The following is a 16,574-nucleotide window of genomic DNA, read 5'->3' as shown; positions in this document are numbered from 1 at the left end:
ACTCGGCTTTACTGAAACGTGATCCTGCCAACAGTTCTATTTTTAATCGTAGGGAGCTAGGGGAAGGAAAAATAAAACCAAGTACTCTGTTTATTTATTTGCTTTTATTTATGAAAATAATTGTGGAAAAAAAATATATTTACACAGCTACATCACAGCTTACATGTCTGTCGCGTAATAGGCTTTTGTTGTTACACTTGTTCACGCAGGCAGCAGGACGACAAAGTGGAACACTTCATCATTTCAGGCACATTGAAAACAAAAGACTACAGAGCATCCACTGTATAAAACCATTACTGACATACAGCATATTAAAAGTGGTAATTAATGCCATGTATAAAACTCACCTCTCTGCTTTGTGGCTAAAGTACAAGTACTTTGTGATTGAGTGCCCACTGGAAGAAACCCTTGAGGTTGTAATAGAAACAAACAGCTCTGAAGGCTCAAAATAGACCAAACTAACTTCTGGATTTCTGTGGCTTTTCCCACATTTTGGATGTTTTCTCTTCTTTTTTTTTTTCAAACCACAAGCCAAGCTGCAGCATGTAAATATTGGAGTGGCTGCAGCTGACCCGCTCTTCAGAAAGGAGGAAGACCGTTACCCACACAGTGTCATGTTAGACAAAGTGGGTCCACAACTCTATCAATGTGTGAAGGTTTTTTTGACACAGTAAAACCATAAACATACAACACCTCAGGGCTTTTTTCATAGAAAACACTGCCCAGATTCAATTTAGCTGGGGGAGATATATGTACCGCTGAAATCTCACTGCTACATTTTCTCAAATGTAAACAAGTCAAACATCTTATAAAGTGCTCAGTTTAAACTCATTCAAATCCACAGGTGAAGCGTGTGTTTGACATTTACTGCACAAGTGTGGAGTACAGTGTCTTAACCTGTGTCTTTACGTAAAAAAAAAAGCAATATCCTTCCCATGAAACAAAACACAAGGCTTTCAAAGAATCCAGATTTGCCACGATTTACAGCTGTTAACAACTGACCTGGGGCCTGTACTACAAAGCAGCACGATCTCGAGCTAAGGTCAGATTTAACTCTGAGTTATCAGTAAATAAGGTTAAGTTCAAGATAAAGAATCAAAAACTCAACTTTCTTTATGGTTCTGACTAAGTGGCTTATACTGTAAGCAACGACTCCACCTCTTCCACATGAACAAGCTCATAGCTGGATAAGAAAACCCAGAGTCAAGTTGATAACCAGCCTCATAGTACAGGTTATCCAGTCTGATGTCTGGATAACACAAACAGATCCGGTGGATGTTGAACTCGCTTCAGGCTACAGGCCTCAGCTCTCCAGGCGTGTGAACACATACAAACAATATTGTGTCAGCCTCCAAATTAAATCTCTTTTCATCCTGTTCCCTTTTAACAATGTCACCCAACATTTGATTGACACTTACACTGGCTTATCTTTTTTCGATACAAAACATTTTTCATACCTGGATCAAAATGCAGCACTTGCAAGTCAAACTAGAATCTTCGTTGCAATACAAAAGTGATATCACCCTGAGCAGAACTCTTTATTACTCTATTGAAAATTATTGATTATTATAATCAATTCAACATATTTTTTCACTCTTTTTCAAATCTGATTTTTAATTTGAGCGGAGGTGGTGAATACGAAGTGCTTTAAAAAAACACTTTGAATCACAGCACACGTTCCTGCTGCAAACATAGCCGCAGTCAGAGCGCTTTCATACCTTGTCACCGTTATTAGAGCTCTCCTCGGAGCCCTTGGCCTCCAGAGAAACCAGAGGGGAGGTGAGATTCAGGTAGCCCTGCTCCGACAGCTGGTGTGAGGAGACAGAAGCTCGAGTGCTGTCCATCGCCGCACGGTCGCCCACCTTCCCACGGCAGATTTTGTCCAGGATGTCCAGTGGGTCGCAAGATCCTGACATCAGACTGGTGACACGAATATGAGAAATTAAGGAAGTAAAGCCACAAACAAGCATACACGTCTGTGTGAATGCAACCAGTGGGTGATATGACAAGAGTATTTAAGTCGGGAGTTCTTTGAAAAACTTTACAAAATGGCTTAATACATTTTTTATCATCGTCCGATAGGAAGCTAAACCAAAAACGATGAACTGCTTTACCTTAGCGTAGATGCATGTAGGATGCTGTCACAGAGACTTTCAGAGGGGTGCATTTTGTTGGCATTCTGTTGAGCATATTCACCATTAACAAAACACACAAACAAAAGAAGACACATGTCACCCATTTTATACTAAGACATTTCTCTTAAGAAAAGAGCTGCAGATGATCTGCCACAACCATTTCAACTCAAAGAGACATTATGCTCATAATCGGGTTGAAACGCCTGGTTTTGGCTCTGACTGGATATTTGGGCCAGTCGGTTGTAATTGGTCCACCTCTTCTCGCACATATAGAAAATGTTACCCTTCACTCTGGCTCTACCGGGCTTTGTTGGGGGCTGTACCAGACTAGACGCTAGATGTGTATTGGTATCATTCAGACAACTGACAAAGCACTTTACTACAGACTGTGGTTTGTTTTGCCGACCTTTTACACACACACGCACAAAAACTTTACAACACACTACAATAGGAAGGTGTAAAACTGAAAAAGCCAAATATCTCCTTTAAACTTGCTGTATGAGCTGTTTTTAAATTGTAAAAGAACACACCTGTGAAGTGGCATGTCCCATTATGTCATAAACATAAGTGCTGTGCAGTCTTACCTCCAGGCTGTAGAATGACTGGGAATTCCTCAAGGCACGCTCTAGGGAACTAACTTGATTGGAGAGCTTCAGGGTCCGATCCTGTAGCTGTCTGTTTTCCACTTCTAAGACGTTGACCCTTGAAAAGATCAATACTATAAAATTATTGAACTATTGTCTGTCTTTAATGTTCTCACTGAAACCCCGGGAATTCCTGATTTTTGATAGAAAACATTCATTACATAAACTAACATTTTCTATTAGTTTTTTTTTTACTTTATTTATTATTTTAGCTCATGATTAATAATTGTGATAAACAAATGTGTGTGAACATACCTGTGTTGAATGGTCGAGGCGGTCCTCATGCCTTTGCTGCCCATTTCTTCTGCGTCACTCATCTTCCTAAGCAGTTCCCTCTTCTCCTCTAAAAGTTTCTCATTCTCCTCCATCACTGTGTGGATCCTTTCCTTCTCCTGTGAGACACCACCAAGGAGACCAGAGGAGGAAATATAACAAAAGAGCGATGTTAGAATTTGTTTTCAAGCTCAAATATTATCATGTGGGATTCAAACGTCATACTGCAAGATGCGTACGACCTTGTGCGAGAGGCTGGAGGCCAACACCAGGTCGTTCTCCAGTCTCTGGATGGTGCAGTCCCTCTGTGCAGTCGCCTTGAGAAAGATCTGTTTGGCCTGACGCAGCTTGGTCTTGTGATGACTCTGCTTTTCGTCGTACTTCCTGAGTTGAGGGAGCAAAGGAACTTAAATCAAAGGAAAGGCACTAACGTCTTATCCCCCAATTATTGTTGATTATGCAATTACTGCACTGAGCTGATCAAAAGTATACAACAAGTACAAGATTTGAGTTCATAATATTGCATTCAATGAAAACACTGATGTTGTATGTGTCTCACCTGACGTGCATGTCAAATTGGAGGAGAATCTGCTGCAGCTCTCCCTGCAGTCTGTCACACTCCTGCTGATTGGCCGCCAGCTCCTCCTGCAGTCTGTGCCTGGACTTCTGGCTGTCTCTCCCCTGAAAGACACATATAAACACACACATGTGGATTTAAAATTCTAACTGGAAAAAGTCAAATTTGGGGCAAAGGTAAAACACAATCATTCCTGGGAACTTTACACTGACAGGAGGTTGTACATGGTCTTTTTGTCTGTCTCTCAGTAGGACTACTCAAAAACTACCAAAACCATTTCCATGAAAGTTTGTGCGGGGGGTCGGCCATGACCCGAGGAAGAGCCTATAACATATTGTAGCAGATCTGGAGGAAAATTTTTTGTCTTTACTTTACCTGTGAGATGAGGAATGCAAAGTTGATCCTTAAGTACTTGAAATGACACTCAAAGCTAAGTACAAGCTAAGAACCTGTTAAAAGTACGTCACTTTACTGTGGTAGGAATCTAGTGAACTGCTGTACACTTTTCTTTACCTCCTCCCTGGCCTTGCTGAGCTCGGCCTCCAGGATGGCCAAACGGGTGTCCAGCTGCTGGGCACGGTGGCTGAGCTCCGTGTTGGTCCTGGTCAGAGTGGCATCCTTCAGCCTGAGGGAGCGAACCTGCTGCTGCAGCTCCTCCTCACGCTGCTCCAACAGCTTCCTGAGGGTCAACAGAAAGAGTCGCAATGTTGATTATGGCACAATTACCACAACTGGGACCAAGTGATAGTGGGCAGTGTCAGCAGCATTAGCGTGTGCGTGTGACCTGGTGATGTGCTCCTCATGCTGCTTGGCTCTCAGGGCTGACAAGGTGTCAGACAGGTCCCTGCTGTCCCGCTCCAGGCGGCTGCTCTCGCCGGCCCGAGCCTCCTCCACACGCAGCTGGTGCTGGGCACCTTTAAGATGCTGCTGCAGCTCCAACACCTGCCGTCGCAACAGTGTCTCATGATTCACTCAGGGAAATTATAAGAAATATGCAGGCCAAAGAAGGGAATAATATGTATGGAGACATGTACAATATCACAACTTTTTCTTAATAGACTGGAAACCACATCTATTAAGAGCTCAAAATGTAGGTTTCTCTGATATTGATTGACAGTTGATCCCCATGGTTAAATTAAGGTTGATGGAGGGTAAAGTTGGATCTAAATCTAAAATATATTAAAATATCCTTGATACAGTAACCCTGGGACCAACGGGCACTGATTACTCACTCCAGCACTGACCTTCTTGTCAGCTGCAATGAGCTGAGCCCTCTCAGCCTGCAGATCCTCCTGCAGACTGGTGGTGGCGCTGCGATTCGTGGAGTTGCGTGCCAGCTCCAGCTCAAGCTCCCTGATTTTCTGCTGTTGCCGTTCGCTCTGAGCCGACTGAGCGTGGAGAGTCTGCTCCACCTGAACCAGCTTGGTCTGGACCTGCTTCAGCTCTGCACAAAGCTAAAGGCAACACATGAGTATGCAAGAAAAAAAATAGATGTCTAACACCACTGTCACAGCTATTCTTTTTTTTTTCCGCAGCACCTTCCTTCACTGTTAAGGCTGGTGTTTTAACTTCGTGTTTGCTCATGGTAATTTACCTTAATCATGAGGTTACAGAGAAACTAAGAGAGTGTTTAAGAGGTCAATTCCCAGTGTTTGGTAATCAAACACCAACCTGGAGTTTTTCCTGGTCCAGCAGAGTGTTGTGCCTCTTCAGGTCCATGTTTCTCTCTTTCTCATAGCGCAGCTCTCTCTCTGCTGAGGTGAACAGGCTCTTGGCCCTCTGCAGGTCCTGCTTCATCTGTTTGGCCTCCTCTGTCCTCTGGTTCAGCACCGAGTCCTGGGACTGAAGAAGAAAATGAGAGACGAGGTTCAGACAGGTTTATGCTCCAGGGGAGATCAGAACAGAACACGTAGCCTGAAGTGTCTTCAGCTTCAGAAAAGATTGGTTTAAATTTGAAATCCTTACAAATCACTACAGTTGGGAGGCCACTTTTTCTGATAACCATCAGAATTTATTATGAACGGAAAACAGAGAAGATATTACAAGCTAAGCTATAAATGTTAAAAAGATTTATTTGCATTTTATCCAAATCACCAATTTCCAGTTGTATACCCTTAAATATTGATGTATAATGTTGTTGTAGTGATTTTAAAACTAAAGCAACCAAAAGACAACTGGAAATCAAATACTGAACAGACCTCGCCTTAATTAGATTGAATTGCAGAAAATACATTGCTGTCACGCTCAGATTTTCTAATACTTTCACTAAAAACCCTAGATTTGCATGTAAATACTAACAGTACTTGGACAGACTTCCTGCGCTCCAGCTTTTCTCCTCACACTCAGGCAGCTTCTGTGCACATGTGAAACATGTGCTCTACGAATTCTCCTCTGCTGTTGAAATTGGAAAATAAATTAAATTGCCTCGCCCTCATGTGGGTGCCTTAGCTTTGCCTCTATAAGAGTCCTGTACGGATTAGAGCTGAGGCACAGGAAATCTGTCCAAGCTAAAAAATATCTGAGTGCACCAGCAGAGCAGATATAAACACAAGCAGAGGCTATGTGAGTAGGAGTGCAGGGTTTTGAGTGAGAGCATTACATATTCTGAGCATGAAATCAATAAGTCCTCCTCTAAAACTGAAAGACCGTGAGCGTGGGACATAGTTGTGTACGTGTCATACGTACTTTGATGCGTGCCTGGGCTTCTTTGACCTGAGCCTGCAGGGCCAGTTGGTGCTGCAGGGCCAGCTGCCGCTCCTCTCCCAGCTTGTCCTGCATATGATTCAGCTCCTGTTTCACACATGAAAGCTACAAACACCACAACACATAAATGAATTCTACAGGATCGTTACGAGCAGTTCGACACTGATCTGCTACAGAAACATGACTTTTCACTGAGGATCTGGTGCCTCCCTCAAAACACATCAATACCAGACAGCCTCACGTTGAACCTGAGCAGCAATGCTGAGGAACATCCTCTCTACTCAGCCCTGTTGTTTGATTTGGTGAACATCTATCTACCTAAACAGTCAGACAAAAAGATTTCACACATCCCAGCAAACATGTCCCATACCTGATCCAAGCTTTCATCCTTGGTCCTCTCCATTGGACTTAGTCTAGTTTCAGTATGAGCTGTGTGCAGTTCCAGCTTCTGGTTGCTACTAAGTGCTTCCTTTGTGGAGGCGAGCTGCTCTTGATGCCACTTGAGCTGCTCATTGAGTCGCTCGGTCTTGAGCTCCAGTCTCTCTCTCTCCCCCACAGCTGCCAGCTTCTCCTGGACACTGGAGCTCAGCTTGGCCTGGAGCTCTGCACTCTGCTGCCGCTCAGAAACCATTTCATCCCTGGAAAACATGCACAGTCATTCCACACAAGTACGAGCCGGTGTTCCAGTCCTACTTTATGACTAGCCCAAATCAATCTCAATATATTTCAACGCACATGAAATCAGCAGTGGGTTTGTTGCTGCCGTTTACATTCCTCCAGATGAATATTCAGAAAATGCCCAAGACATTAATGGGGTCATCAGAAGTCACATGACTAAACCTGGGTCCCATTTCTCTGCTTCTCCAACCAACTTCCATCTATAAAAAAAAAAAAACTGTAGAAAAATAAAGCTAGAGCAACTCTACAGTTCTCAAATCACTTCCCCCATATAACATTTTAATAAGCCAAACTGTGCTTGTGTGCCTTTGCCAACCAGTACCGCCTGAGTCCACATACATTCTTTAAAACTTATGAGGTCACTGAGACCTTTGAGCACTAATATCAAATCAGTTCATCTTTGAGTTGAAGTGACAACTGGTCAACAATTTGACATGATGTCTAAAAGCCAACTTGAGATATGATGTTCAAGAGGCCGAAAACCTGTTTTGTGAGCAACTAAGACCTTGACCTTTGACCACTTAATTAATTTGCTTATTACTCAACCCGTGAGTCTAAGGTGAACATTAGTGCCACATTTGAAAGGATTATCTCGAGGTGTTCATTAGACAATTTGCACATGGGACAAAGGGTGACATTGATCTTGACCTTCTTGATCAGTTCATCAGTGAGTGACATGAATATTTGTTATATTTTCTCAAGGTGTTCCTAGGATGTTACATTCGCAAGACCAAAAATTTGCTTTTTTCTGTTACAGTGACCTTGAGCGTTAATTACAAAATTCTAATCAGATCAAGTAAATGTTTGTAGCAATTTTGAAGTGAACCCCTCAAGGCGTTCCTAAGTTATCATGTTAACAAGAATGGGATGGACAGAAAGATGAACAGACAACATGATGCCTCTGGCCACTAGCTGTCGCCGGCGCTGAGGCATAAAAAGTGAGGTGAGCATGCACAGAAACCAGAGAATACTAAACGACAATACCCACCCCTGCTACAGGAATGAATCTGCAAAATCTAAATAGTTTTATACCTTTACTGTTTATTAAGTCTTTTGTTTTTGTGAGAAGGATAAAGGGACTTGTCTCAGAAATACTACTGCCTAAGCAGTTTTTGTGTACTACAGATGAAGTCTGGACTGACACAGACCTCAGGGTGTTGTGTGCCGTCTGGAGGCTGCGGAGTTCAGCACTCAGGCGGTCAGCCTGCTCCTGCAGCTGCTCCACCTGAAGCCTGTTTTCCTTCAGGTCCTCATGGGTCCGGTTATTGTCCTTATGGTGCTCCAGCTCGCTCTGGAGTCGACTGTGGGCGCGCTCCATCTGGGACAACTGACAGAAACAGAGTCCAAGACAGAAGCTTATTTTAGCGTACATTTCAAAATGATGCATGCAGCAGTACTTCTGAGACTGGTCCCTTTATGCTTTATGTTTATTGGCTTTACTGGTCATTTCTAGTGGTGCATTTCAATTCTTTTGTGATTTTTACATCAACTCAAATATGTCCTGTGATGTAGATTGTACAAACCTTTTCTTCCAGAACTGCTTTTTCCCCTTTGACCTGTGTGAGACTCTTGATGAGCGTTTTCCCTTGTTGACATTCCGTCTGAAGGCTGTTGACCTCCAGTCTCAGCTTCTTCAGCTCTCGCTCACCTATCTGCAAAGCCTTTGGCGTGGAGAATGAAGGAATCACATGCAGTTACTGTTTGGTTTAAAATAACCACTGTGCATAAGGTCTCGACTTCTGTTTGCGTTTACGTTTTTTACCCCTTTGTCTTTCTTGAGGGCAGCCTGAGCAGCACTGAGGTCCACCTCCAACTGTTTCCTCCAGTCCTTCTCCTCGGTCAGCCGTGCCTCCAGCAGAGCCAATCTCTCCTGGCTACTGTCCCTCAAGTGCTTCACGCGCGCCATGAAAGGAGAGGGCAAAGTGTTTACAGGTTGCATTGAGCCATGGAAAGTATATAACCTCTTCTAATGTTTTAAATTTAATGTAGTGGTATGGCAGAAACGGAGATAGAGCATTATTCATAATAAAATTAATTATAATAAACTTTATTTTGTCTTTTACTAAGTAAGAAATGCAGCTCAAAGTGCTTTACAATGAATTTACATAAAAGCTAAAGAAATATTTCTGATTCTCATGCAGTTCTTTTAAAACCTACTTCATTTTACATTTTTACTATTGGCATTAAAAGCATTCAGACTTCAGAGGGAGATTAATTATTCCTGGTCTTTCTAGACAAATTGCTGTTATATAATCACAGAGGAAACATTAAAGATCTTACCAGCTGTAGGTAGGACTCAGTGCTTTTGACCTCTTCTCCATTCCTCATAATTTTTTCATGGGCGTCTGGCTTCTTCAGCTCTGCCTCCAGGCTTCTGATCTGTACGACCAGTTCAGATTATTTTCTCAGCAATTAGAGCGCAATCTTATGTAACATTGAGAAATTAAGCAAGAATTAAGTGTTGCTCATTACCCTCCTGTGCAGCCCCTCCAGTTCCCCCTCATGGCGATGACTCTCCTCCTTTTTGGCATTCTGAGCTTCCCCCAGCAGGGCCTCCAGCTCCTCGTTCCTCTCCTCCAGCTCTTCCTGTTGCTTGCGTAGCCTCTGGAGTTGCCGCTGCAGCTCTCTGACCTGCACGAGCCCATCTTCCATCGCCTCGTGACACCTAACGGCAAATGATGATGATATTAGTCAGAAATTAGCTGGAGGGAATACTCTGGATGAGAACCTAATTTCAAATATTTTGAAGTAGTTGAGGATTTAATTTATGAACCGTTTGTGAATGAGATCCTTTTCCTGAGCTGATGAGGCTGACAGATTGTTGTGTGGTTCGATGCTGATGCTTTTTCGATCCTCCTCAGCAACAAATTCTTGGTCTGCGTCATTTATTGTCAACTGAACAAACACAACAACAAACAAAATCCAAGCAGCTGTAACAACTTCTGTATTTTTTCAAATTTTTTACTATGGTGATAAATTCAGTTAATATCAACCTGAAGGAGATTTTTCTTCTCGGATTCTTTGGTGCGCACTCTCTCCCTCAGAGCTCTGTTCTCAACATCTAGTCTCTCGTATTGCTCTTTCGCTTGCTGCAGCTTCATCAAATCTATGGAGAGAGAAAAAAAAAACATTCAGACTATGACTATACTGTATATGTAAGTGTAACCTCAAACACCTATATGGCACAGAGGTTGTTAAAGGCAAGTGGTCAAATTGTCAAGAACGTTGGATGTGATAAAAAGCAGGAGATTGAAAATTTAGTCATAACAGCAAACCCCATTATGCATTTTAACTTACTGATAGGATGATTCTTACATATGTCTGGTTATGTGACATTGTTGTTTAAATTTGTTGTGTCTGTTATGCCTTTTGTTTTAATATATGACTGAGCCTCTTCAAAAAGACAAAGACCTCGCTCCGACCTGGTAATAACATTCGTCCTCAGTGATCCGTTCAGTTGTAGACAGCAGCAAGTACAAGTCTTAATGGATGAATGTGACCAGGATAATTTTGTTGTGTAGCCATAAATGCATCCTGGGCCACATATGAAGGACCAGCTCTACAGATGATGTATCTTATTTGTTTGTTGCCCTCACCACAGTATCAACACGACATTATGAGGGATACTTCTTTCAAATGGGTGTGAACACATGTAGCAGATCTAAATGGGGCCTAAGATTCAGACAAAACATTCCCAGAAAGGGAGACAGGGGGAATAATTTTGAAGAAGATTAATAATAGAATCGCCACTGGTGAGAGACATGTGAAAGTAAATCAAGTTCCTACTCAGGTGGTGTCTCTTGCAGTATTTTACGTCACACCCACGTCTGTCTCACCACAGTGTTTCAGTTTGTCCATTTCCCTCCTCAGGTTTTCTACTTCTTGGACCATTCCCTGAAGCCCAGACCCTGAGATTATAAGAAGACTATTTCTGTAAATCTGTAGTCTTATAACAGTATGTGGGAATCCAAACATTTTTGGTTGGAGGCAACAACATGAATGCACTGGGGCTGCACATGTATTGTGACATTCATAGTAACTGCTATCATGTGTGTTTCTTATGACCACTAACATAGCAATGTGTAGAGATAATTGTTAACTGTAAGAGTATTCATTCTTAAGAAATATCAATACAACACTCAAAGTCTACTCATGATTCTTTCATGGATACACATTGTTATGTCTGTAAAATACCATTTGAGTCTGGGCTGTTTTTGGCCACATCCAGCTCATTGGTGAGTCGACGGATATCTTGATGAGCCATCCCCAGCCTCCTGGACGCCTCCTCCAGGTCCCGCTCCAGCCGCTGGCGCTCATTCCGCTCTTGTGAAATCTCCTCGCTGTGGGCCTGATGTTTGAGAAGCAGTTAGGGAGTTAGTTGTGTAGTGGGAGGAGTATAGCAGGAAAGAATACTGGGAGCGAAAACAAGGGGGCCCATGCTGTTTTGAGAGACATGCATTTTGGAGGTGGAGATTCATCACCGCTGCAGGCCTGGAAAGGAGCGGGGTGCAGTGAGTGGACAGTCTCATCCAAGCAGTGGGGCAAAAAGTACACATGCGACATGCTAGGACTGTTCTGCCCTGACACCATTTTTGTACACTGTACATTGTTAGAAAATTGTATTGGCAGGCACGTTACAGAGACAAGCGAGGTTGTCTGCATCATGGTGGCAGTGCTGCTTTCAAGGCACCTTTTTCAGTGTGGAATTTCAAAAAGGTAAAAACAGTTGTAGACAAGCCAGTGATGCCCTAGTTTGATCACAACACTGGTGTTAGTTACGGAGTTAGTATACGCTGGGAGGTGGAGACCTACAGGGGTAATATTGTGCTTGCTCTGACCAGACCTACGCAGCCCGAACAGCTTCTTCCACGGACTCTGGGATGGGCACTGCTAAGAGGAAACACCAGTTTGGGTAGAATCACAACAGACAGTAAATAACTACCAAACTATCCTCATACTTTATCTGGGGAAAAAAACTTAGAATTTGTCTTTTTCTTCACAACCTTAAATCAAACAGACTATTTTGAGGAGTTGTAGCCAGGGCACAGTGAGAGTCCACTCACCTTTGTCATGTTATCTAGGCTCTTCTGCATATGCTCCCTCCGCTGCCACAGCTCATCGCCCATCATGTGGTGAATGTGTTGCTGTCCCTAATGCCATATGAAAAACAGAGACTCACTTCACCATGTTCACAAGGCCTCCGGATTTGCCTTGGATAGTTCACCATGAAGTATGAAAATGTTCTATGATTGAAGACAGTGATGGTGGAAATTGACTTTACATACTATATAAATTATTTAAATTATTTCAAAGTGGTTATATGTGATAGCCATCCATGAATAACATATCATGAGAAACAGTCCCCTGGGACAGGTCTTTACCTGGTGGTGGCCCTCCATTGAGTTTCCAGTGAGGTTCTGACTTTCCAGTCTCCTCTCAGCCGCCTCCAACCTTTCCAGCAGCGTGGCCCTCTCCACCAGCAGGTAAGCAACCTGCTCACTGGGACTGCTCAAGCCTATCTCCACTAGGTCCTCCTGGGCCAGCATCTCTGCCAGCTCTTTGGCCTGACTCTCTGAAGTAAAGGTTTACACTGGTCAGTTGTTGGTGCAGCAGGTGGAAGAATAACTACATGACAGATGAAGGAGCATTTGTGGCGAATGAAAATAATTATTTGAGATGTTTTAAGAACATCCTGATAAGAAACCCTGGCGATCCCAGCAACGCTACAACCCAAAGCAAAGAATACTAACTACATCTGCACTGACTTCACCTTGTTGCTGTCTGGTCTGGTGAAGCTCGTGTCGCAAGTGTTCATTTTCTCTTTCGTAGTCGGCAGTCAGACACTCCCGCTCTTCCAGCAGACCACGAATATGTGCAACATAGCTCTCCACCTGACGAACAGGAAGAGAAAAAACACAAGATATATTTCATCTGTGACTTCAGTTCAAAGAACAATGATTGAATATTCTTATCGTAGCCCACTCATAACTATAGCAGTTAAATTTCAATGAAACTGGATAGTTGGGAAACTTCAATCACAGAGACTTTAGGTCTATGGGTCTGTTTTTCAGCTGTTGGTGAACTTAAAACACTGAAGGGTCTCACCTCCGTCATCTCATTGGCCTGCTGGGTCCGTAAGGTCTGCAGCTCTTGTGTGACAGACCGAAGCTGCGTCTCACCTCGGAGCAGCTGCTGCCACAGATGACGCTGCCGCTCCTCCGCACTGGCGGCCGGAGCCAAGCCATCCTCCTGAAGCCGCATGGAAATCTGGTCCAGCTCCGTCGGCAGCTGAGGGCCCAGAAGAGGGGCTGAATGTTATGGGATCTGATATCGTGTTGATCAGTTCACTGTTGAGCTCTTGAATTAAGTGGCATCTTGTAAGGATGAATACCAACAACCTTAACGTGTAAATGTGTAGCCTTGGGCGCACGGCTTGTTATTCCGTAAAGCTTTGCTTATTATAGAACAGCTGTTCTTCAGCTCATGCTTCACGTGGCGACAGGCTTATAAAATTCCATTGCTTGATAGTCTAAAATGTCTTCGTCTTTTGCATGCATTGTGGTGTTGTAGTCTTCTACAGTCTGGTTTTCCAAACACCAAGTCAGAGGGAATGTTTCAACCCTGTCCATTTGTTTGTTTGTAATTAACAGTACACAAAAGCTACGTCATACATTTCCATGATTCCAGGATAGGGTATGGGTCAGGGAAGAACCCATTCAACTTTGGTGCAGATCCATATCAGGGGTGGATCCAGGATTTCCTTCACTTTCTGTAACATTGCGAGACAACTGCTTTTCAACAATTTCTAAGTTTTCCCTGAAAATAAATCATGGATCTTGATGAAAGAAATCAGGTCCATTTATGAGTGAAATTTGGTGCAGCTTGAATGAAATAGAAAAGGGTCCGATGGGCCTGGGCAGAGGTATTTGCTCTACAGAGTACTAGTTTGAATATATCATGCTATTACACCTGCAACATAAGCAAACTACTTGTTTGTACATTTGTTTCTTACTTACGCCGAACAATGATACAACACCCTATCCTGCAAACTACAGCATTGACACAAGCGTTCAACATCAAGGCTGCCAGCCTCGCAGGAAACTGATCTGATCATGAGTGACACACAGGACACGGACACAACATCAGTGTGGCATGCCAGCGCTAAACACCTGTTACTGAATTCAATACTGTGCTGTGTAGGGCTGTAACCTGAGCCGGCCCCTCCATGGAGCATTTAGACCACTACTGGAGCAATTACAGCTCCAACAACATGCCACATATTGTCTCCAGCTCAGGATCGGGTCACCCGTCGCTGGTTTACTTAAACATCACACAAACTACTCCGGCCTCTTGCCATTGTCAAACAACACAAGATCAAAGATTCTTGTGGTAAAATTGTCATCAATAATAATCTGACAAAGATCCAAGTTGTATCAATAAAATGCGTATACATTGTGCGGGAACAGTAAGGAGGTATAACACAGGACTGATCTATGTTTATCAAGTGTTTGTCATTCTCTGCCCAAAAAGAGGAGTTTAAACCACACCCTTCACTCTGGGGGAAAAATCCAGTCATTAAATTTAAAAAGAATAAAAATGTGATCTTTAATCGCAAAAGTTATTGATCTCAACTGATATGAGGATAATTTTTGGTCACATCCCAACAGCCCTAGCAAAAAGATAAACTAAATAAGAGAATAAGAGGAAACTAATAATAATAACTCAAAAAACAATGTCACTGTTTTGTGTAGATTGAAATAGTTTGTTAAAGTTGAATAACAAATGTCTGCTGTTGAAAACTAAAACAAAGCATGTTAAAAGTGTTATCTGTGAAGGAATTAAAGCTTTAAGTTACCTCATCATGATCCATGATATCCTGTGTTAGGTGTATCAAAGCTGCATGTGACTGATGGACTTGTTCCTCGGTGCTGGAAACAACGCAGCCTACATCGTATCGACACAGAACCAGTCTCGATTTGCAGCGATGATCAGTACGTCTTCATACTCCATCACTCCCGTTGTTGTTACAGCTCGTCCATGACAACGTTCCTCGTCCACGTGTTCAGCTGTAAAACATAACAAACTTTAGAACAATGCTGTCAGGTCGTGTCAGGACTTGCAGGCGCGTGAATTGAGATTCGACTGCAGTTCCCTCCTTTCCAATAAGCAAGTGCACACACCCAAAGTAGCAGATGTTCTTCATTGGATCACCTGAGGCTATGCAAAGCTCCATGCTGACCCGCTATCTGCAGCAATGTTATCATGGAGTGTTTTACATGATGGACAGTAACAGCTCAATCTCCTGCGCAGGCGTCTTCCTGACTCTGGTGCGTATAGTAAAGCAACACTGCTTTCTTACAATGTGCAGACAACTGTTAGTTGTAAGTTGTAGAAAGGACGACTTTCACTTTATGGGGGACGATCGAAGACCTTTAAATCCGGGCTGAGCCCTCTGCCGCAAGATGTCGGACGAGGAGGAGCAAATGTTTTTATGTTCGGACAACAGCCACTTACTCGCATTCCTTTCTGACCACGCAGGCTCATTATAAGTCACAAAGATGTCCGCGGCTTATATGTCCGCGCTCACGTTAAACTGCTTGGTGTTGACCCGCTGGTAAAGAACCGAGGGGACGAGCCGCAGCGGGAGCTAGTCAGCGAAGTTCGAGGCAAAGTTACCGTGGGTTCACTCCACACTCGGCTAGCTGGCTAACGGTAGCCATGGCTCTCTCTAGTGGCCGCTCGGCTCGGTCCGGGGTCGGCCCTGGGGGGTTTCTGAGCGGGGCCCGGAGACTCCAGCCTCCCCGCTGGCTCCCTGGAGGTGATGGAGCTCAACAGCACCTGAGCAGATACAGTTTGACTCACCTTTAAAGCGGCAACAGCGACATGGAAAGCCAAGCGCAGGGAAACGGTGTCATCTAGTGGCACCCGAGCTGAGTGAGGAGCCGTCCTTACCGGGCCGCTGATTGGCTTATCCTGTAATTGTCTGTACTTGTAGCCAATGACCACATTTCGTGCCTAATCCTGGTCCAATCAGAGGCAGGGCAGAGGCGGGGATTTGCCCATCACGGGTAGGAGGAAAATAAAGCTCGAGTACAGGCGTGGTTGAGCGAATTGGCTTCTACTGCTACCTAGGCAACGGATCATACCATTCGGAGGAGAAACAGGGGACAACGGATCATAATATTCAGAGGAGAGACAGGGGACAGCCGCATTACAGGCTTGTTATGATCAGTCACCTGTGATTTATTCTGGAGGAATCCTCGATGGGCGTGGTAACGGTGCCCCCGACACCCCTTGAACGCTTTCACATTGACCGATCTTCACAAAAATCGAAGCACAGGACAAACAAAAAAGTCTACAGGTGCAATTTGTGCATCTTCTTCCTGTGCTTAGTTTTTTTAGGAAATGAGCAGGTAATCCAATCCTTAATGTTAATGTAATTGCTAAAGTTTGGCAGGCTGTCGAGTTGGCCTGACTACAACCACCTATTGCACAATATCTAATTCTATCAATTTAAAAATAAAATTTATAAAAAAACATAAATGTATACATATATGTAAATAT

At 43.5% G+C, this 16,574-nt stretch overlaps 1 protein-coding gene across 3 annotated transcripts; it reads right to left on the bottom strand.

Annotated features, from left to right (window-relative positions):
* Window positions 1-85: 85 nt before the first annotated feature.
* Window positions 86-15,071, bottom strand: ccdc30 (coiled-coil domain containing 30). 3 transcript variants are annotated; one of them, XM_062391806.1, is made up of 26 exons: window positions 14,866-15,071; window positions 13,116-13,298; window positions 12,781-12,901; window positions 12,392-12,582; window positions 12,074-12,160; window positions 11,823-11,900; window positions 11,205-11,358; window positions 10,004-10,116; window positions 9,784-9,905; window positions 9,483-9,675; window positions 9,291-9,389; window positions 8,773-8,901; window positions 8,534-8,671; window positions 8,159-8,337; window positions 6,703-6,970; window positions 6,315-6,437; window positions 5,301-5,471; window positions 4,874-5,083; window positions 4,414-4,571; window positions 4,143-4,308; window positions 3,612-3,733; window positions 3,295-3,436; window positions 3,035-3,171; window positions 2,720-2,837; window positions 2,115-2,179; window positions 86-1,920 (listed from the first exon to the last, which is right to left on the bottom strand). In XM_062391806.1, exons 1-26 carry the CDS (start codon window positions 14,878-14,880, stop codon window positions 1,713-1,715), a joined length of 3,690 nt encoding a protein of 1,229 aa, XP_062247790.1. In that variant the 5' UTR covers window positions 14,881-15,071; the 3' UTR covers window positions 86-1,712. The 3 variants fall into 3 exon arrangements, with proteins under 3 accessions (XP_062247790.1, XP_062247791.1, XP_062247792.1); XM_062391807.1 differs by having other exon boundaries at window positions 11,823-11,897; XM_062391808.1 differs by lacking the exon at window positions 11,823-11,900.
* Window positions 15,072-16,574: the final 1,503 nt, after the last annotated feature.

The sequence above is a fragment of the Platichthys flesus genome, chromosome 7 (genome assembly GCF_949316205.1).
Source record: "Platichthys flesus chromosome 7, fPlaFle2.1, whole genome shotgun sequence".
In the NCBI taxonomy this organism is placed as follows: Eukaryota; Metazoa; Chordata; class Actinopteri; order Pleuronectiformes; family Pleuronectidae; genus Platichthys; species Platichthys flesus.
Note: the sequence above shows the minus strand (reverse complement) of the source record. Positions and strands in the feature narration are given on the sequence as shown.